This window comes from Lycium barbarum, chromosome 1 (assembly GCF_019175385.1).
Source record: "Lycium barbarum isolate Lr01 chromosome 1, ASM1917538v2, whole genome shotgun sequence".
Classification (NCBI taxonomy): domain Eukaryota; kingdom Viridiplantae; phylum Streptophyta; class Magnoliopsida; order Solanales; family Solanaceae; genus Lycium; species Lycium barbarum.
This window is the reverse complement of record NC_083337.1, coordinates 165617521-165640906: the sequence shown is the minus strand read 5'-3', so window position 1 is coordinate 165640906 and position 23386 is coordinate 165617521. Positions and strand designations below refer to the sequence as shown.

The 23386-nt window shown below is 33.7% G+C and overlaps 2 protein-coding genes across 2 annotated transcripts; both read left to right on the top strand.

The window, feature by feature from the left end:
- The first annotated feature begins 2214 nt into the window (after nt 1-2214).
- LOC132605173 (carbamoyl-phosphate synthase large chain, chloroplastic) lies at nt 2215-8514 on the top strand. The gene is made up of 3 exons (XM_060318402.1): nt 2215-3773; nt 4646-5338; nt 6715-8514. The coding sequence occupies exons 1-3, from the start codon at nt 2439-2441 to the stop codon at nt 8269-8271; spliced, it is 3585 nt and encodes a 1194-aa protein (XP_060174385.1). The 5' UTR covers nt 2215-2438; the 3' UTR covers nt 8272-8514.
- Nucleotides 8515-17919: 9405 nt separating this feature from the next.
- Nucleotides 17920-19937, top strand: LOC132605163 (LOB domain-containing protein 1-like). The gene is made up of 2 exons (XM_060318399.1): nt 17920-18254; nt 19238-19937. The coding sequence occupies exons 1-2, from the start codon at nt 18012-18014 to the stop codon at nt 19589-19591; spliced, it is 597 nt and encodes a 198-aa protein (XP_060174382.1). The 5' UTR covers nt 17920-18011; the 3' UTR covers nt 19592-19937.
- The last annotated feature ends 3449 nt before the right edge of the window (nt 19938-23386 follow it).

The window sequence follows — 23386 nt, the reverse complement described above, 5'->3', positions numbered from 1 at the left end:
GTTTGGAGATGGTGGGTTCCACTTTTTTTTTTTTTTATATATATATTGCTTGATGTTGTTTAGTATGGGGTCAATATATATGGGGCCCACAATTTTTTTTAGGGCCTGTTTATTTTATTTTTTTATGTTGGTGGGGGGGGGGTGAGGGGTCCACACACGGACGACGAAAGAAGCACCAACTGGTGCTTCTAATATAGTAGAAATATTACACTATTGATCCTTTTTTTTAAAAAAAAAATGTTTTTATTAAATAGGGGTAGGAAAAGGGGAAATGGGGAGGGGATTATAACGTGGGGATTCGAACCTTCACCAACAAGGTGAAAGTTCAGGTAGCCTACCAACTGAGCTACTTGATCCCTACAATTACACTATTGATCCACATATACTTTAGAATACAATTACGGTATAATTAATTCCGTGATTATAATGGTATTTTATTCCTGTGAGAGGATGGGATAACTAGTCCCGGCATAAGTAATCCTCGAATAACTTGTTTCCCCACCAAACAACCCCTTATTTTATCCTGAAATAGTCCAGATTATTTTATTCTAAGTTTAGTAATGGGTATTATTTAGTGCTAGGATTATTTTATCCCACCATTTTAGAGCCCGTTTGGATTGGCTTATAAGTTGGACAAACCAGCTTATAAGCCATTTTAAATTTATTTGGATGTTTAGTAAAATAGAAAACAACTTAAATTAAGTTAAAAAGTGCTTAAAATAAGTCAAAATCAAGAAGTTGCTCAATCCCAACTTATTTGTTTTGGCTTAAAAGTCATTTTGGTTTGACCAACAACTTTATTCTTTTATCCCTTATATTTTCTATTAATTTCAATACTACCCTTACTTTAAAAAACCCTTTAAGTACTTTTATCCAAACATGTGAAGTAACTGCTTATTTATAAATAATTTTCAGCGCTTAAGAAGTACTTTAAATACTTATGCTTAAAAGTCACTTGTTTTCCAGATAATCCAAACGAGCTCTTAGTATAAATGGTGAGATAAGTTATCCTATACAAAAAGTGAAATAAAATAATTTCATAGGCATCCACCAACCAAATCACCTACTACAATGTGATATCATGAAATAACACCGAACATGGGCGTGTTTACAATTATACGGATATATGCACACCAAGATACAAGGTGTGTTTGGTATGAATAAAAAAAAAATCTATTAATTTTTTTAAAAAAAAAAACCAAATCACCTTGTAAAGCTTTCAAAGGGACTCAAATATACCAATCCTCTATTAACCCATATATTTAAGCCAAAATGACATATCCACTCATCAATCAACACTTCTTCTGTCACCATCCAAAATTAACTAACACCTTGACCATAAAACCATCATCATTATAGTAAGGTAAGAAGATGATTTGCGTGTTCTTCTTTATCAAATTTTGTAATTTCTTATAGATATAAAATTAATAATTTTTTTTTTTTTGGCTTAAAAGTCATTTTGGTTTGACCAACAACTTTATTCTTTTATCCCTTATATTTTCTATTAATTTCAATACTACCCTTACTTTAAAAAACCCTTTAAGTACTTTTATCCAAACATGTGAAGTAACTGCTTATTTATAAATAATTTTCAGCGCTTAAGAAGTACTTTAAATACTTATGCTTAAAAGTCACTTGTTTTCCGGATAATCCAAACGAGCTCTTAGTATAAATGGTGAGATAAGTTATCCTATACAAAAAGTGAAATAAAATAATTCCATAGGCATCCCACCAACCAAATCACCTACTACAATGCGGTATCATGAAATAACACCGAACATGGGCGTGTTTACAATTATACGGATATATGCACACCAAGATACAAGGTGTGTTTGGTATGAATAAAAAAAAAATTCTATTAAATTTAAAAAAAAAAACAAACCAAATCACCTTGTAAAGCTATGAAAGGGACTCAAATATACCAATCCTCTATTAACCCATATATTTAAGCCAAAATGACATATCCACTCATCAATCAACACTTCTTCTGACACTATCCAAAATTAACTAATACCTTGACCATAAAACCATCATCATTATAGTAAGGTAAGAAGATGATTTGCGTGTTCTTCTTTATCAAATTTTGTAATTTCTTATAGATATAAAATTAATAATTAAGTATTTCAACTTGTTCAAAACTTCAAATAGTGGCAGCAGAATGGGCACAAAAATGTAGGAGTATTTATTTTCTCGTTTCCATTTTTCCAATTTTATTTCTACTCCTATTTTGCTCAAACCTCGTATCCCTCCGTCCCACTTTTTTTCTTTCTTTAATTATTTATTTATTTATTTTTTATTGATGAGCGAATCTCAGTTAATTACCACTAGTACTTCTAAAACCCTACTTTCTATCCTTCCTCCTCCACCGCTCTGCTAAAAACCACAAAACAGCATTTCCAAAATCCATAAAACCCTAATCAGTTGTCTTCAAATCAAGAATGGATTATTGTATGAATCACTGTGAAAATGCTGCATATAAACTCATCTCCTCTTCTTCTTCCTATGTTTTTCCCCCTTCAAGAATATATTCATCAAGAACCCAACTTTTTCCACTATTTCCCAATTCCACAGTTTACAAAAAATCTTCTTTTTTGCACCTCCAATCTAGGCCACACATTTTTGGAAACACCCATTTGCCCAAAAGGGTAAATTCAATTGTTAATGAAACTGTTGAAAAGGGGTTTCTTGGAAACCAGAAATCAGGGAAAAGAACAGATATAAAGAAGATATTGATACTTGGTGCTGGTCCAATAGTGATAGGACAAGCTTGTGAGTTTGATTATTCAGGTACTCAAGCTTGTAAAGCTCTTAGAGAAGAAGGGTATGAAGTGATATTGATTAATTCAAATCCTGCAACTATTATGACTGATCCTGAAACCGCGAATCGGACTTATATTGAGCCAATGACACCAGAATTAGTGGAGCAAGTGTTGAAGAATGAGAGGCCTGATGCATTATTGCCAACAATGGGTGGACAAACTGCTCTTAATTTAGCTGTAGCGTTAGCGGAAAGTGGGGTTCTTGAAAAATATGGGGTCGAGTTGATTGGGGCGAAGCTTGATGCGATTAAAAAAGCCGAGGATAGGGATTTGTTTAAGCAAGCAATGAAGAATATTGGTATAAAGACTCCACCTTCAGGGATTGGGAATACATTGGAGGAGTGCTTTGAGATAGCTGGTGAGATTGGCGAGTTTCCTTTGATTATTAGGCCAGCTTTTACGTTAGGCGGGACCGGTGGTGGAATTGCTTATAATAGAGAGGAATTCGAGGCGATATGTAAGTCGGGGTTAGCAGCTAGTTTGACTTCTCAGATTTTGGTTGAGAAGTCTTTGTTAGGTTGGAAAGAATATGAGCTTGAGGTTATGAGAGACTTGGCTGACAATGTGGTTATTATCTGTTCGATCGAGAATATTGATCCTATGGGGGTCCACACGGGGGACTCGATAACTGTGGCTCCCGCTCAGACTTTAACAGATAAGGAGTACCAACGACTTAGGGATTATTCGATTGCTATTATTAGGGAAATTGGAGTTGAATGTGGTGGTTCTAATGTGCAATTTGCTGTAAATCCAGTTGATGGGGAAGTGATGGTAATTGAAATGAATCCTAGAGTTTCAAGGTCTTCAGCTTTAGCCTCAAAAGCAACTGGCTTTCCGATAGCTAAGATGGCTGCTAAGCTATCTGTGGGATACTCTCTGGATCAGATTCCTAATGATATCACAAAGAAGACTCCAGCTAGTTTTGAGCCATCAATAGATTATGTAGTTACAAAGGCAAGTATCTTTATCTTTAACTTTGTTTCTTCTCTTAAATTCCAGTTTCCTTCTGTCGTATGTTTCCCTTATGTGTTAATTTTCTGCTTAGAATTTTGATGAGGTGTTACTTATAAAAGAATACTCCATAATATTCATTTGGTTGTCTCAATATGTCTCTGTTCAGTTATTTAGGAGTTAGAACGGTATCTACTTTCTACTAAGTTACGAATTAGAGCCCTGCATTAAGGTGTTTATTTATGGCCTTCACACGTACTCATCTCTATAACAAGCTAGTGTTACTAAAAAAATGCTGTAATACTCAGTCAGTTGTCTCATTTTTTCTCGATTAAGTTACTTAGGAGTTAGACAGGTATCTAGTTTCTTTTTGAGTGAGGTAACCACTTGTATTAATAGTAAAACTCAGTACCAAAGTGATACTGAGTTGTGAACTTTACTTACAAAAATTATATGAGGGATCCTGTTCAAAACAAAAAACTTACACCTTGCCAGTTAGTTCTACTAAATCTTACATCCCCCAGACTGGTTTCTAGATTGTAGTAAGTTAAAAACAGAGTCCTGCATATGAAGGTGTCTTGACACCCAGAAACATTCACCAGCCTTCTTTCCTTTGGTACAGTGAATTATTTGGTCCTAGTTATGACCAATATGGTTAATATTCGACCTGGATTTTGTAGAGACAGTATATGATAAAATAAAGAGGAATACATGATTCGTACCAACAAAAATGACCCCTAGCATCTCTGTCTCAGCTTGATTCCTAGTACTTGTTCTTTGAATTATGGTAATTTTTTTATTGCTGCTGGCAAGTTTTTTGCTAGAATCTATGCGACGTGTTCATTTAGTTTTCTAAACAATAAAAAGTTGTGCAGATACCGAGGTTTGCATTTGAGAAATTCCCTGGATCTGAGGCCATATTGACAACTCAGATGAAGTCTGTTGGTGAATCCATGGCAGTAGGTCGCACATTCCAAGAATCCTTCCAAAAAGCAGTGCGGTCTCTGGAATGTGGTTTTTCTGGATGGGGTTGTGCTCAGGTTAAGGAATTGGACTGGGACTGGGACAAATTGAAGTATAGTCTTCGGGTTCCTAATCCTGATCGCATCCACGCCGTATATGCAGCAATGAAGAGGGGGATGAAGGTTGATGACATCCATGAGCTCAGTTACATAGACAAATGGTTCCTCACTCAGCTAAGGGAGCTTGTAGATGTGGAGCAATTCCTTATGGCTCGCAGTTTGTCTGACCTAACAAAGGATGACTTATATGAAGTGAAAAAAAGAGGGTTTAGTGACAGGCAAATAGCTTTCGTGATGAAGTCCAATGAGAAGGAGGTTCGAGCAAGGCGTTTGTCTTTGGGTGTGAAACCAACATATAAACGAGTTGATACATGTGCTGCTGAATTTGATGCTGATACACCTTATATGTATTCATCTTATGACCATGAGTGTGAATCAGCTCCTACCGGAAAGAAAAAAGTGTTGATTTTAGGTGGAGGTCCAAACCGAATTGGACAGGGTATTGAGTTTGATTATTGTTGCTGTCATACGTCCTTTGCCCTTCAGGTTTGTGTTTCTTGATAATTGATTTATGGTCCAATTTTTCTGCATTGCTTTTTAGGTGATACTTCTTCAACTGCCAATGAATAACTTGAATAGAATCTGAGTAGATACTTACGAGGTTTCTCCCATATAATGATTCTAATTATCTGATTATTCTGCAAAACAACTGAAATCCGAAAGTTGATAATTCTGGGAAATGAATGGCATGTTCTACACGTTCCTTTGAACATAGAAGACTCCTATAAGCATGGCTGCAATTAGAAATATCACACTGGTAGAATGGATTTTCATGTTTTTAGAATGATGAATTTCAGATTACACAATGCAGAAAATACCCCAAAAAAATAAAAATTCACTATGATGCAGAAAAAACAATTTGACAAATCAAGGTTCATTGTGATACAATTTTACTATTTTGAACTGTGGCTTTCTGTTGATTACTGAATCATTTCATGCATCTCTGTTGCATTGGTCTGTATAGCTTGGCGATATCAGAATCTAACCAACTGAACTTGATGCATGCTTATTGTGGAATATTTATTCTTATTAAGAAAAATGCAAGGCAAAACAAAAGTTAAAAATGTTTCTTGTATCTATATTAGTTGATTAATTCTCTAGAGCAGCATATGGATAGACATAGCCATTAAATTTACTGTTTTGTGAACATGGTTACTAATTATTCTCATTGTCTCTGTGATGCTTAAATTTTATAGTTAATTAGTCTTCTGTTCATAAGTTATTTTATTGCTAGTCTTCTGATTCATGATTTTTTCTTTTTTTGTTCTTTCTTTTTTGACATGGAATGATTAATGGAACTTAATGCACTTCATGATTATAAATTTACCTTTAAGTTTCACCTTTTTTGTCCTATTTTTTTAACATATAGTCATCTTTATAATTGTCCTTGAACAATTTGCTAACTCCATGCATCCCTTACAGATAAAACCGAAAACTAAAAGTCTGTGAGGGCTTGATAATGCATTATTTTGATACTATTACAGCTTAACAATTCTTATGGTCCATTTTACTTGGCATTTAGACATGTCATTTAGAAAATTTTACGCTAGTTTTGATCGGTTACTGCCCTTAGCTACAAAATGCTCAAAGTCTTCCAAGTCGATCCATGTTTCTTTTGGTTGTACAATTAACTAGACTATTACATGTCATTCTGCAACTATAATAACAGGAGTTACTCATACATATAAGTCTCTGTTTTCATGTGCATTGCAGAAAGCCGAAGTAATTCTTTTCTTGGCATATGAAATATAATATCTTTCTGTCTTTCTAGGTTCTGATAACTGCATTTTATGGTTACAACTTGCTCCGATGTTGCTTTTCAGCCTTGAAATTTGACTCTTTTTTTTTTTTTTTTTGGGCAGGATGCAGGCTATGAAACAATTATGATGAATTCCAACCCTGAGACAGTTTCTACAGATTATGACACAAGTGACCGTCTCTACTTTGAGCCTCTGACAGTTGAAGATGTTCTGAATATCATTGACTTGGAAGGACCTGATGGTATTATTGTGCAGTTTGGAGGTCAAACGCCATTGAAACTGGCTCTTCCGATTCAGAATTACTTGGATGAGCGAAGGCCAAAGGCCAGAAGCGGAGCTGGCTTTGTTAGCATTTGGGGCACATCACCTGATAACATTGATGCAGCTGAAGATAGGGAGAGATTCAATGCCATCCTGAATGAATTAAAGATCGAGCAGCCAAAAGGTGGTATTGCAAAGAGCGAAAAAGATGCCCTTGCCATTGCAGCAGACATTGGATACCCTGTTGTCGTCAGACCATCCTATGTCTTAGGTGGCCGGGCAATGGAGATAGTTTACAACAATGAAAAATTAGTCACATACCTTGAAAATGCTGTTAAGGTAGACCCTGAGCGTCCTGTCCTGATTGACAAGTATTTAACTGATGCTGTAGAGATTGATATTGATGCACTTGCTGATTTGCATGGTAATGTGGTTATTGGTGGAATAATGGAGCACATTGAGCAGGCTGGGGTTCACTCAGGTGACTCAGCTTGCATGCTTCCAACAAAAACAATTTCAGATTCATGCTTGGAAACTATTCGGTCGTGGACTACGAAATTGGCAAAGAGGCTAAATGTGTGTGGCCTCATGAATTGTCAATATGCTATTTCTGCTTCCGGTGAGGTGTTCTTGCTTGAGGCTAACCCTCGTGCATCACGGACAGTTCCTTTTGTTTCCAAGGCAATTGGGCGCCCGTTGGCTAAATACGCTGCTCTAGTTATGTCAGGAAAATCGCTATATGACCTAAATTTCACCAAGGAGGTTATACCAAGACATGTATCAGTTAAAGAAGCTGTTCTTCCATTTGAGAAATTCCCAGGATGTGATGTGCTTCTTGGTCCTGAGATGCGCAGCACTGGTGAGGTAATGGGTATCCACTATGAGTCATCAATTGCATTTGCCAAAGCACAAATTGCTGCTGGACAGAAACTGCCACTTTCAGGCACTTTGTTCCTCAGTTTAAATGAATTGACAAAAAACCAACTTGCCACAATTGGTCGAGCCTTCTCGGAACTTGGATTTCGAACTATTGCAACTTCTGGAACTGCACGTGTACTCGAACTAGAAGGCATGCCAGTGGAGAGAGTGCTGAAAATGCATGAAGGGCGGCCACATGCTGCTGATCTCATTGCCAATGGGCAGATTCAGTTGATGGTGATCACAAGTTCAGGAGATGCACTTGATCAGATTGATGGACGGAAGCTGAGAAGGATGGCCCTCGCTTATAAGATACCTGTAATAACAACGGTTGCAGGGGCTTTGGCGACAGCTGATGCAATTAAAAGCTTAAAATGCAATAAGATTGAGATGAAAGCTCTTCAGGATTACTTTGATGTCGGGAGTGTAGCAGCTGAGCTCAAAAACCTTCAGTCTGCATCTTCCATTTCTGCTAGTTGAGTTGCCATTAGGTGAATCAGTTCTTGGTTGCTTGTAATTTTTTTTTAATTATCGTTTCGTCCCTATCTATGTTAGTGTGGCCTTGTTGTTGTGTTCTGGATTCGGTGAATGCACTTCTCCAATTTTTTATTCCTGAACTAGCTTAACAAATGTACTGGAACATCAAATCTATTTGTAGATTAAAATAGGTGATGTTGGTGCTAATTGTTAATGCAACTATAATCGGTTGTGCTGTTTCTTGAATCTACTGATTCATGTTAATTGTGGCTGCATGAGCTTCTCTGTCATTGTTGCTTAAATTTTTTGCTCTTGGTTCTCCGTTGAAGTTATTATCTGCTGAAGTACTTGTCTTCCTCATCTCTGAAATGGAAAATAGAATAGGATAAGAAGTTAATAAAATAAAAATCAACCTGCTGATAGGAAAAACTTATGCAGTAAAATAAAATGCAAATGCACTGTATAAGATAGTTCAAGGTAATAAACACGTTTCAATAAAATTCTTAAAGAACAAATTTTGAAGAGGAAAAGCACTTTCTTTAATGGCGCTTTTCATATTCAGAATCTTTTTATATTCAGAATCTATGTTACAGGTGGCTTAACATAATTGCAATACGATAAGTTTTTTTCTAAATGCTGAACTTTGATCAATAAAATCTAATTTTAGAAGTCAAAATAGCTCTCCAAGTTAAAAATATGAAATAAGTGCTGCTATTTGTTTCTTCTAAAAAATAACGTCAGCATAAAAATCATCGAAAAATTATTTACAAAATATGTTTTATACATATAAATATTGGGTTCAGCACTTTTTCTGTGCCTACCTTTTAGTACGGTTCTAAATTTATATCAAAACCTACTGTTCTATTTTTAAAACCTAATATTTAATTCGGTATGGTTCGATTATGTCGGTTTTCATATAATCTTTGACGCGATAAGTGAAGCATCAAATTGAACCCACTCAACTAGTGTGTCAAGAGTCATGACTTTCTCTTGAGACTAAACAAAGGAGGGATTTTCTGGGATTTTTTTTTTCTTTCTTTTCATCTCTCTATTTTCTTTATCGGTATATATGAATGTGACAACGGCTAGTATGAAGGCTAGAGACAAAAGGTAGTTATTGACTATATAGTTTTCAACTTATTCGGCTCGAAACAAAGAAAAAAGTAAAATTGCCTTTTAACCCTCAGGAAGTACGTCCAGATTAAAATAAGGCAACTTTAGCACTGCTTTTTAATCAACATCTATTATATAGCTTATAATTTAGCATGATATGAAATTAGATTTACAGCATGATGGTTGCAACTATCCCATATTCCCATTTATACCAAAATACTTAAAAGCTTGCAGTTTGTAGATTAAGGAAATTTCCTCCAGATTATGCCAAGCAAACATATATTCAAAACTAAAACAATTCTTAGGTGACATATTTCTAGCAGTATGTTCCCATAGAGACTCAAATTTCTACTTGTAATCCATCTACTCATTATACAGTGTCCACTGATTCCGCTTGCTTTTAGTCTTACATTGAAAAGTAGATTTACAAGAAAATTGAACATGTTAAGCTGACTCTTTGCTCTGCTTAAGTTTATGTACTGTTATGTTCCATCGACCTCAAAGGGAAACTGTTTTCACTTTCCTATTCTCCCTTTTCTTTATCCTCTCTTTCTAAAGTCAAACTACCAAACCAAAAAGGAAAAAAAATCTAAGTGGGATCTGAAGAGGATAGCATGTACGCAGACCTTACCCCTACCTTTGTAGGGTAGGGGGACTCAGGGGCGGAGCCAGAACATTTGATAAGAGGGTTCAAGAAAAAGGGACTAGATGAAAAAGGGTTAAAAAAAAATGTTGTAATCCATCTACTCATTATACAGTGTCCACTGATTCCGCTTGCTTTTAGTCTTACATTGAAAAGTAGATTTACAAGAAAATTGAACATGTTAAGCTGACTCTTTGCTCTGCTTAAGTTTATGTACTGTTATGTTCCATCGACCTCAAAGGGAAACTGTTTTCACTTTCCTATTCTCCCTTTTCTTTATCCTCTCTTTCTAAAGTCAAACTACCAAACCAAAAAGGAAAAAAAATCTAAGTGGGATCTGAAGAGGATAGCATGTACGCAGACCTTACCCCTACCTTTGTAGGGTAGGGGGACTCAGGGGCGGAGCCAGAACATTTGATAAGAGGGTTCAAGAAAAAGGGACTAGATGAAAAAGGGTTAAAAAAAAATGTTGTTACAGAGAATTGAACCCACAACCATGGGCTCAATGATAGGCACCTCAACCGCTGGGCTGAGTTCTCCAATATGTTAAGGGGATGCAACATTAATATTTATACATGAATCAAAAAATTGACCCCATATATATAGTGCAATTTTCCGCCGAAAGGGGTTCGATTGACACCCCTTGCACCCCTATAATTCCGGCCCCGGGGGGGCTGTTTACGATAGACCTCGGCTCAAAGGATAAAAAGGATTTGAAGCATGATATCAAGAAAAATATGACAACAAAGTAGCAAGATTAAAAATAAATGAAGCAACAGATAGTAGTACGTACACCTCGAAGAACAGAATCTACGTGATTACTAACTAATACTATTACTTAGGAGAATACTCGGCTACCTACTAACCTCCTATCCTAATCCTCGACCTCCACACCTTCTTATCTAAGGTCATGTCCTTAGTAAGCTGAAGCTGTGTCATGTCTTGTTTAATCACCTACCCCTAGTTCTTCTTCGGCCTATCTCTACCTCTCCTAACTCTTGTTATAGCCAACTTCTCCTTACTGGCGCATCCACACTCCTCATCTTCACATATCCAAATTTAGTTGGTCAAAAGTTTTAGAAAACATTTCTCTAGCAAACAAGTTACTTAAACAACAGGAAAATGGCAATTGGGAAGACAAGTTTTGGAACTCAACAGTAATTGTCTCCTCCCACTCCCACCTCCATCCCATGTACCATCCACCCCACCTATAGTGTTTGCCTAATTTATATAGATATGCTCTTGGAACAATATTTTCTACTTTCTAAACACCTAAAAATAAGTAAGAAAACTACTTATTTTTCAAGACAACATATTTCATGAAAAACATTTTCCTTCCTACCAAACACACCCTAAATGAAATTTTATTTTAGCTTCTTGTTAATATTGTAAGAGACTTAAACTCTCATTAAATTTTGATTGACGGGAAAAGTATCATTGCAAACTATAATAACACATGTAAATTTGATTGAAAAAAAGTTTCTCTATAGCTAAATTACGAATATGGGATCCTCTAGCATTCCATCTAATAAGACACTAATAATTTGTACAAGTTCGACATGGAGGATAAGCACAGTGAGCATATACAAGCCTTGCCAACTTCGACAGATTTAAGTGTTTTTGTCTTTCTCCCCATGATATTAATTAGGTGCACAACTTAGGCTGGGCTTATTGATGACGACAATGATAACTTACAGTCAAAATTTTCGGTCTTAGCCTTGGTTGTGCACTAAATGCAGTATCCTTTTCATTATGAAATTCATATGATCAATGCAAGATCTTCAGAGAATCAAAATTCCAAATAATTTAGGAGTATATGTTTAAGAGGAGCTAGCTTGTACTATTAATTGAGTCTGCAACCTACTCGTTCAACCTTTCATTTTGACTTTAATAAATAAAATAAAAATTGAAAGGGGGTGGGAAAAATAAATGAGGAACTAAAAGTAGAAGATATATAATGCCATTCCATCGAGTGTGACATTCTTTTGGTTGGTCAATTTATGACTATGGATACAATGAGTATAAAAGTGGAAAGCAGCATTACAAGTAGTTCAACAATATAAACGCAGCTAAATCATTACTGCATGGAGAGCTGCGTGTGTGAAATCACTTTGCTGTATTACGTGCTGGAGATATATTATAATATCCACATCAGATATATAAATGTATTAAAAGTTATTTGTGAAGGTTTGGATCAAGCTAGTCCACTCATTTCGTGAGTTAAAGTTAGATTAAAATGTGATACCTACTGAATAGTGATGACTGACAAGTCGAGGCGTATTCAGAATTTAAAATTTATGAATTCTAAATTTTATTATATGTATGTATTTAGTGATTTTGTAAATTATTGGGTTCCCCGTACTTCTCATATTATCTCCACCGCGTGGACAAGTCCCATGCATCTAAAAAAATGAGACGAGTGCCTGAAAAGGAGATGTTAAGTACAAAAGAGGGCATTCGTCTAATAAGGCATTTTATCCCCTGTTCCAGGCATTTTGACCATCAATTCATGTTTTTATTATATTATTGACCATCTCTGTCCTTTTATTTTTGGGTTAACATCTATGTTACATACTATTATTCATTTAGAGTACTATTTTCCCTTTACGTAATCGTGATAAATTATTGTGTAATAGAATAAAACGAGTTCAAATTAAGTAGATTGAGACCTAATTGTTGCTGTTGGTATAGTTCTCATCTTTCCCTTTTTTTTTTTTTTTTTTTTTATCAAGCTCTTGCAACGGATGGATTGAAAATATAGAAGGGAAATCTACGTGGTGTAGCTAATAATAGACCTTATTTTTATTTAATAACTATACTTTAATTTATTTACACCTCATAGCTAAAAAATGTATATCAATTATGCTCCATAACTAAAACATATAAAATAGGTTAAAATAAAAAATTAACCCCTGTATTCACATTTTTCTCTCTCCTCCCTCCTTCTCCCTCCCTTCTGCTCTCAATATCCCCGCCGGAGCTCCGGCTAACGAGCTCCGGTCACTGCTCCCTCATCGTCACCACTGCTTCACGCGAAAGCCAGACGGAGAAGTAAGCTCCGGTCACTGCTATTGGTTGTGGTTCGTGTTGTTGTTGTTGTGGTTCGCCGGAATTCAATTGTAATTAGTTACCCAAAATGAAGTAATTAAAGCTAACTAAATCTGGAGTAATAACATACTTGAAATGGCGATAACTCGAGGTTTAGCTGTAGGAGTACGACCTAATTTGCCAGTTTTAGCCCAGATCCCACGGCTTTTAGCAACTCTGATGGACATAAAGATCTTCTGTTTAGTGCTTTCTTCACAAGCTCTCCTCAATTCCTCGTCATCAGCACTCGATTTCGCCATTTTTTTTTTGCTGCTGTTCTCTCAAGTTAGATTTCCTCTTTCTCTGTATGAATCTGTATATTTTAGAAAATTTGTTTTGAGTGTATTCATTAATTTTATTTCTTGTATACAAATGAATACAGTAAATTTTGAAGTGTATACAAATGAATAGAGTGAAATTGATTTCTTGTATTCAGTTTTTGAGTGTATTCGTTAATTTTTTTAGTGCAAATTTTTGTGTTTTTGATGTTTTAGTTGAATACATCTGATTTGAATACAGCAAAATCCGAATTGAATACAGTAAAATCTGATTCAACCGAATTTTGAATGCAATCGAAAAGAATTTTTTATTTTTTTTTATTCGCTGTATTCATGAATACAGCTAGGCCATTTTATGAATACAGCGAGCCATTTTTTGAATACAGCGGGTAAACTGTAGCTACGCAATGTAAATATTGAAACTGTAGCTATGACAAATTTTAAACCCCCAAAGTGTAGTCATTTATGTAAAATTCCCAATATAGTACTAGTGACATATCTTTGTATGTATTAGTACTAGGGATATAACATTGAGCTTAATATATGGTATATGTACTCGATAAACACGTTGTGACTAAGCTAAGAGTCCTTTTACATAGCAGAGGAGGCCTATTTGTGTTTGTCAAATTATGGCTGCATAAGCTGAAAAAAAAAAGAAAGGAATTCAAAGCTTAAAGTGATCTCAAATTGAAGAATTTAAGCTGGGAGGTAGCAGTATACAATCATGAAATTATCGAAGTATGCGCAAATTAACACAGAAAAAAATCAACTTGATTCAAACAAGGATGAAAATGGCATTTTCTAATACGTGTGTCAATACCTTTTTACTACCACCTTAACCAACCACCAATTTTAGCCTACTATGATCCTTCTTTCTGTCATTCTCCATTTCTAGACACGTAATGTAGTGGTGGTTAGCATAGTAGGAATTATGAACCAATTTCCTTAATGACATCAACCTATAAAGCCAACATTATATCAATATCACCCTATCTTAATCCTATGTTATAAATAGGGAGCTACTTTACTTTTGATTTTAATGATCTTCGATTAAAAACATTTAATGTTCAATATTAAAATTTCCTTAAAGATAGTAATTCCGCTGCTGACAAACTAAGCTTGTACACATTAACAAAGTTCTTGGACAAACATCGATTAGTGAGATTCAGAAAATTAGTTTGTATTCATGTATTATAATCTTAGAATTATAATAAACAGTATATAATTTCTGTGAATGCACTGTTTACACAAGATAGTTTTATAAGTTATAAACATGCTACAGTAAAATTCTTAAAGAACAACAGTTTCCGTAATGGCGCTTTTCGTATTCAAAGTCTAGGTTACAGGTGGCTTTATGTCTAAGATGATAAGTCAGTCAGAATATATTATTGGAACTTTGGAAGCAGAAAGAGCCAAAGTTTTCTAAGTTACATTGGTATGCTTTTGACTACTCATGCGACTTTAAGTCCGGGAAAGTTGGAGATTTTTGTCCCTATGTGCACTTCTGTTTCAATGGTTCGTTGAAGACCACCACTTTATCTTTTTTTCTTTTTTTGAAATTATCCTAAAATTCGGTATTAAGGACTAAGTATTTGACAACTTATAATCGACTATTCAATGCTAAACCATAATAAACTATATGTTCAACATATCAAAATCTTTATCAGCATATATAATAATTCTGCGACAAAATTTGAATTGGCATAAAGAGAATGATTGTCACATTCATATTACACTAAAATAAATCAAAAAAAAAACTCTTCACATCGAAATCAGTATAACTCATAAATCCTTCCTTGTCTTGGAAAAAATATCCACTTGCTATTGCCCATTAGACCATTCTTGATGAAATCTCAGCACACTAGGAGGATATGCAATTTTATCACCAGTTGTAGGAAAATAGACATAGTATTCTTCTCCAATTTTTCCAAGAGTGAATAACTTAAAAGGTCATTCAATTTTAGCAAATTCACTATCAAAGTCACTTATATTTGTTTTGTATCAATAAGGTCACTCAAGTTATAGTGATATATCAACAAAGTCATTGTAGCCAAAAAGCTAAAGGAATAATTACATAAAGCTCCCATTAACTTTGATTTTGGTTAATTTACCTCTTTTGTGGCTATGCTTACCTCTCTTATTTTAGTCTTTTTTTGTTAAATAATTTTTTAACCTAACTATTACTATTAATATAAGAAAATATAATCGAGCTACTTTATCCTTATGATATATTTTGTTGTTTAATTAATTTTGTAAATAATATTTTTAAGAAAAAATATTCCAACTCCATTATTATTCACATGACATATATATCTAATTTATTTTTGTCTTGAATTATCTAGAGTTAAAAAATTATTTAACAATGAGACAGATTAATTTGTGACACACTCGTAAGTCTAATTTCACACATTTGTACAATTAATGACTGCCAAAATAAGATGATTCTCAAATTGACAACCATATGCGAGTTCGGAACCTCTTAAAAAAATGCAACATGTAGCTTAACTTTTTAGCATAACTATTGTCGTCCAAAAGAATAGTGCTAGAATCCAAAATATATTGATCGAAATAATTATTTTCATCATGAATTTCACCAATTAACATAAATAGTTATTCAGAAAAATATTCAAAGCCAAAATAAGATGATTCTCGAATTGACAGCCATATGCGAGTTTGGAATCTCTTAAAAAATGCAACAGGTAGCTTAAGTTTTTAGCATAGCTATTGCCGTCCAAAAGAATAGTGCTAGAATCCAAAATATATTGATCGAAATAATTATTTTCATCATGAATTTCACCAATTAACATAAATAGTTATTGAGAAAAATATTCAATGACAACAGGCAACTAGATATTTCAAGACAGACAACTAGATATTTTAAAAAAATTGTTAAATAATTTAGATATATATGTCATGTGAATAATAATGGAGTTGGAAATTATTTTTCTTAGAAAATTTATTTACAAAATTAATTAAACGAAAAAGTATATCGTAAGGACAAATTAGTTAAATTATATTTTCTTATATTAATAGTAATAGCTAGGTTAAAATATTATTACAAAAAAGGATTAAAATAAGAGAGGTATGCATAGCCACAAAATGGGTAAGTTAGCCAAAATCAAACTTAAGGAGAGATTATGTAATTATTCCTTGAACTTATTGGCGATAATGACTTTGTTGATATACCACTCTAACTTGAGTGACTTTCTTGATATAAAACGAACATAAGTGACTTTGATAGTGAATTTACTAAAGTTAAATGACCTTTTAAGTTATTTACTTATTTTTTCAATGATAAATCCAAGCCACCAGCCATCGTCGGAAAATACATCAACCATATCGTATAGATGAAATTTGTCTAATGACATTGTTTCATGTTGATAAGGTGGCACAGGGCGGACCTCAACTGCAGTGACAATCTCTTCTAGTGGCGCGGATTTATCATAAGTTGACAATGTTCTGTATTTGACTTTGTAATGATAAGCGCCAATGGAAGAAACAACAGTAGCTGTGTAGTAAGAACCTATGAAGCCGTATTCTTGACTTGCCACTTCAACTTCATCACCCTTTTGGAATAATTTTTTTTTATCTTTTGTTTGTTGAATGCAACTGTTTATTGCCCTTGAGATCTTTGCGATTCTTGATTGTTGGTGTTTCTCTAAATTATTTGCTGCTAATTTGCTTGGGGCCATTGCAACTCTAATGGAGATTAGTTCAATAATTGGATGAAAAGTGAGGAATTATATATGAGGCTTTGCAAGTGAATTTATAGGAAGAGAATTTGTTTCCTTCTATGTCTAGGATTGGGAATTGTTTTCCTGTTTTCTTTTGGTTTGCTTAAATGACTAGAATAGGGATTTCCAATTTTCATTTTTCCGTTTGGTTTATGTTTTTTACTTTAATAATATTTTTTTAGGAAACAAAAAACAAGAAAGCGTTAATTGCCTCTCAATTAACCCCTAATTGGCTAATGTAGTAAAATTGGGACTCCAAAATCGGCTAAACCAAAATCAAAGCTGATCCTGCGAGTTTTCACATGCAGGGAAAAAAAGAAGAAGAAAGATAGGTAACTCAACTAGGATTAGTTAATGTGAATCGTTATCTGATAAAAGATAGTAAAGGACAAGCTATAAGGTAAGTCCCAAACAGAGACAGATCTAAGATATTAGCTTGATGTGTTCGATCTTAAAGGTTTTTGGTATTAAATTCATTGTCTTAATTTTAAGATTATGAGTTTGGATATATTCATTGAAGCTTTTATTGATTTTCACATAAATTAAAATATGTAGCATCCGTCGAAAATATTGGATTCGAATGAACTAATTATAAATCCGTTACGAAAACACTAACTCCTCCCTTAAATGCAAAAAAAAATCTTTTACATCATCAATGTGTGTAATTTAAATACTTACAAAAGTTTTTTCTTAAAAAAGTAGTGATTTCACATAAACTAGTTGTGATGTCATCCACCTACCCCCCGTCCCCAAAACCCAAGCCCAACCTACCCCGACGATCGTTTTTTGGCTTATAAATATTCACTTCATTCACTCTGTTTTAGAGCACCCTTAGTGTTCTTTTTTTCTCTGCTTTCTTACTTGCACGTACACTTTTACAAAGAAAATATGGACTCAAGCAACAAGACAATCACCACTACAGCGCCACTGTCTCCTTGCTCCGCATCACCGCGGCGTAACTCTCCATCTCCACCACGAGTGGTGGTCACACCATGTGCTGCCTGTAAGATATTACGGCGGAGATGTGCAGAGAAATGTGTGTTGGCACCTTATTTTCCTCCCAATGACCCCATCAAATTCACCACTGCTCATCGTGTTTTTGGCGCTAGCAATATTATCAAGTTCTTGCAGGTACATACGTTCTTTCACTTGTTTATTACTTGCTCCTGTTTTTACTAATTCAGTCTATTTTCCCACTTAACTTTGGAATTTAAGTGGATGGATTTTTTCAAAGTTATGTTAGTATATGTATATCCTACTTTGTTACTACTACTCACTAAATTGTTAGCTTTAGCAATAAATAGTGACTGAAAAACTAGTTGCAGTTACTATGTTTATTTTTCCATTTTTACAGTCTTTTCTTTTTGAGATTCATTTAATCAATAACGTATCGGATTCAAATTATAAAAGAAGTAAAATTCTTGTGCCCTATCTCCCTCTGCATTTAATATTAGTGTACTTGTTAGAAAATATCAAGAACAAAAAAAAAAAAAAAAAAATTGGTCAAAGTGCAATAGGCAAATATAGGCGGACATGCTTTAATATAGCACGATTTAGTTTATTTAATGCCCGGACCAATTAGGTGGTAGTATTTAATGTAGTCCAAAGCTGAAACTGAAAATTTAGAGTCCCATGTGGCTATATAGTTATTTATCCAAACTGACATCATAAGTTGATAGTGAAATCCTACTGTTTCTCTTCGAATTGTAGAGGAGGGAATTAATTTCGAGGCCAAAGTCTTTCAAATCTTTTGGATACACTATAATGAGTACCAACAACCATAGCTGCTTTATAAATTATTGGTGAAGAAACCTTTTTCTGTTTACATCCCAACTACTGTTCTTTTCCATGTTACATTTTCATTTGTTGCTTGTGCATTGATTTCTCTTACTTTTCCAGAAATAAAAAACATCATGGCTTATTGCTACCCGCTACTCATTGCTTCTTGTGTCAAATAATGAAACTGACCACCCTTTGCTGATAATGTACATAAAAAATAAGTCAAAATTACTTTTTACAAATATATATTGACTTTTGAACAATACTCTTAATGCCATTGTCTAATTCAATACTTGATGGCGAAATCTAAAATCATTTTTTTCAATTTTGATTAGGAATTGCCGGAATGTCAAAGAGCAGATGCTGTAAGCAGCATGGTGTACGAGGCTAACGCTAGGCTGAGGGATCCAGTCTATGGTTCTGCTGGGGCAATTTGTCAACTTCAACAGCAAGTGAATGAGCTTCAAGCACAATTAGCCAAAACGCAAGCTGAGCTTGTCAATATGCAATCCCAACAAGCTAATCTCATGGCCTTTATTTACATGGAAATGGGCCAATCTCCACCAACATCACCCGAACAATCTTTGGACAAGTTCGCCAATACTGGACATGGCAATTTCCAAAATAACATGAATTTCTTAGACGACAGCAACAATTTTGGGTCGTTATGGGAGACTCTTTGGACATGATTAAGAAGGAAGATATATATGTTCCTCAAATTTGGGACATTATCCGACAGAAACTGATCTACAACTTAAATTTGATAGGTCTAATCTTTGAGTCCTTACTATTGCACTATTGTAATTATAGATGCTGCTAAAATTTGTAATATTATACTTATATATTTACGCCTTCTTATCAAAAATATTGTATTAAGTTGAATCTAGTAAACCGGGGTCCATCTGCCTCTCTGTTTATAGTCATATGAGCCGATTTTACTTCCTAGAAGATTATGGAAGGAAAACAAAGTTGCAACAGAATATGAAAGAGATCTTGATAGATATCACAGATTTGGGACTATGTCTGGTTAGGTTATCTTTATTTTTTAAAATGATGTAGATAAAGCAAATCAAATAGATGTTCTTATATTTCTCTTCTTCCTTCCGTATAGTCCATTCCCACTTCACATTTGAATCTAATTACGCCAAACTTTTTGGTCACCTACCAGCTTAATATAGCAAACGTTTACTTGATTTTCCATATGAATTCTCTTTCAAATGAAACCTTTGACTCTTTAGTCTCTAGTTATCATGGTTTTGTTTGAATCTTACTATTTCATCTTTCAAATCCACAGTGTCCGTCAACAAGGACAGAGTAATTCCACAAGAAATCAAGTGCCTGTTCACATTTGAAATGTTCACTCCTGTCGTGTAACAACACTCCTGTCGTGTAACAACAATGTCATATTAGACCAAGTTGCGCTTTCTAAGCCTATTTTCCTTAATAATAAAAATTGAATTGTTTGTAATTCACTATCTAGAACAATAATAAAATCTGTATTATTTATGGAAATTCATCAAATTTTAACTTATTTGCAAGTCTACCATAACCATCCCCCTTTATTTGAATTTGAGACCGACAATGTAAGCAAGCTCACACAAATGAAGTTAATTCACTATCTAGAAAAAAACTAACTAAAATATTTCTTTTCATATTTTCTTGGATTCTAACTTATGACAACTAAATTTAAAAATAAATGACTTTACATATATCAATTTATCCTTAATGAGAAATTTTTATTACACAAATTTTTATATCATGTTTAAGATTACAAATTTCAAAAGTTTTACAGTGGCACAAATATCCTCCCACCGTCCCAATTTATTTGATATAATTTGACCAATTAAGCCCCAAGTTTAAGAAAGAAAGAAATACTTTTGAAACCTGTGGTCTAAAACAAGTCATAGATATTTGTGTGATTGTAAATCATTTAATTAAGGGTAAAATGAGAAGTTTTTCAGTTAAATTATTTCTAAATGTAAAAATGCATCATTCTTTTTGGTACAGACTAAAAAAAAAAAAATGTATTACATAAATTGTGACAAAGAGAGTACATCTTTAAGTCCATAATTTTCAAAAGTAAAAAACTTTCTTAAATTCCCAGCCGTGCCAAACTAGAGTCTTATATATATATAGAGTAAAACAGCAAAACTTTTTTTTTTTTTTTTTGAGAAATTCCTATATTATCTCTCAAACTTAAATGAAGTTTGTAAAATCCCGGCAGATGTCAAACTCTAGAAACGAACTGCCTGATTTGTCGGATTCCTAAATACGTATTTACTTAAAATTCTGGCAGCGAATTCCAAATTTTCTTTTGCTCACTTTTTTAGTGTTTACGTGGGATTTGAATGGACACAAATTAAGAAAGAAAAAGCAAAATTTTAAAATTATAATTGAAAGCAAATCATATATTCTGCGTGACCATTAATTATCTCAAACTTAATATTAGAAAAGTTAAAATTTATAATACTTTTTATGCCGTTTATATAAATTTAATTTTAAAAGATTAAGTTTGTAATCAAATCAACTTTCGAAAAGAAAAAGTGACATGTAAAACATATGATACATGGATTGAGACGTAGCATCGAGGATAAGGAAGGCAAAAAGATTTTTTGCTGTATCCCCAAAATCGAGAATGCACGTTCTCTTGTCTTGCTTTTCTTGTTTCTTTTTGAGTTTAATCATGGCTTATGTTTCCCTTAAACGCGTATTACCATTATGTTTGTTTTTTATTAAAGGGAGTAGATGATAAAACCGAACATTGAAATGTCATGTGCTTCCCAAATAGACTTGCAAATTGTATATTAAGTTACTAATTAATTTCCTCTTTTAGTCAGTCCTTTTCCGTGAGTACTGTAGCACAAAAAAGGAACTCATACTGGAATCTTTTGGTGATCTTCATCATGCAGCATGTTTGCCATTTTTGGTTTATGTTGCAAAATATCACCTTTGAGCATCCCTTTTACTTACTCTCTCTCTCTCTCCAAATTTATTTGACACTTTTCGTTTTTTCGAGAGTCAAACTTTTTAATTTTGATCGTGTGTTTAAACATCAAATATCTAAATTTTTTGAAATAAAATTTATACATTTGGAAACTTCATAAAAAGTACTATAAACCCTCATAATTAATAATTTAAAATATTTAAAAGACATATGTAAAAATTACGGTCAAAGAATAACTCATTTGACTCTCGAAAAGCGAAAAGTGTCAAACAAATTGAGACGGAGGGAGTATTTCTCTTCCAAGTAACAAAAGTGGTCCTTTATGTTTGGACGTAGATTCAAAATATCTGTTAATTATATATATATATCCGTATTCGTGGAATCCGTTTAAAGTTTGCCTATGACGAGAATAAATATTGGTAGCAGAAATAGTTGATTAATGGCTTAATTGTAGAAACGCGTTGTTTGGTTTTTTCATCATTTCTTGAACGTTTTCTTCCTTTTAGTTTAATTTGTCTCTTCTATCAGTCAACATTCTTTTACTTTGTACTTTTAGGTTTTGACACTTAAAAAAGTGTGTGGATGATCGTTCGTTACAGTGTTACACCATCAAAATGACACAATGACTTATCACGCGGCTCGTGCAATCACATAGTAAGAAAAATCTGCTTTACGTTTCTTTAAGAAAAAGAAAAACAGTAAATGGGACAATCTTTTCTGTATTTTTTTTTTTAAAAGTTTATATATAAATCATGTATCCTCTATTCTGGAATTAAAAATCAAGAAGTAGCTTTTAACTAAGAATGTAACCCGTGGCAAATAACAAAGCAGTTTTTAAAATAAAATAAAAAATTAGCATTCAAGTATGTTTTGAGACACGTCGAAAATAATAAATTGAATATTCTGAAAAGAAAATATGTACTATTAGAAACATAAAATGAAATCAAACAAAAAGATATATTTCCCGCATTTTGTTTGATTACTAATGTCAATTTCCACTTGTAATGCATATTGGGTCATTTGCACCTTTGTCCCTATTTTGTGCTGGTCTTGGTTTTGCCCTTCAAATGGCTGGTCTTTAATTATTGCGTTTCAAAATCAAATACGCATGGTAATATTCATAAGTTATGCCAGTGTCTTTAAAGAATTTATGTCATATACGCATAAGTCCGATTTTAAAAGGCAAAAATAAAGGGAAAAGAATGTCACTGTCCCTGAAAAACAAAATAATTACCCGCCCTTAACCCTTTTACTTTCATGCCCTCAAACTATTTACTCGAAATGCTCCCAAAATTATGACACCAACAGGGTATCACCCTGTCTCTTATATACCATAGTGGTATCACAGATGAGTTTTTTCATTTATTCAAAAACACTCATCAACCCTCGATGTAACCCATATGGTATATATAATATACTAACATGGTATCATTGAGGATCATGTTCATTTATTCAAAAAACACACAATCCTCAAAAAAAGAACCTCTATTGTGTCATCATCTTTTATATATATATATATACTGAGATGGTATCATAGAGG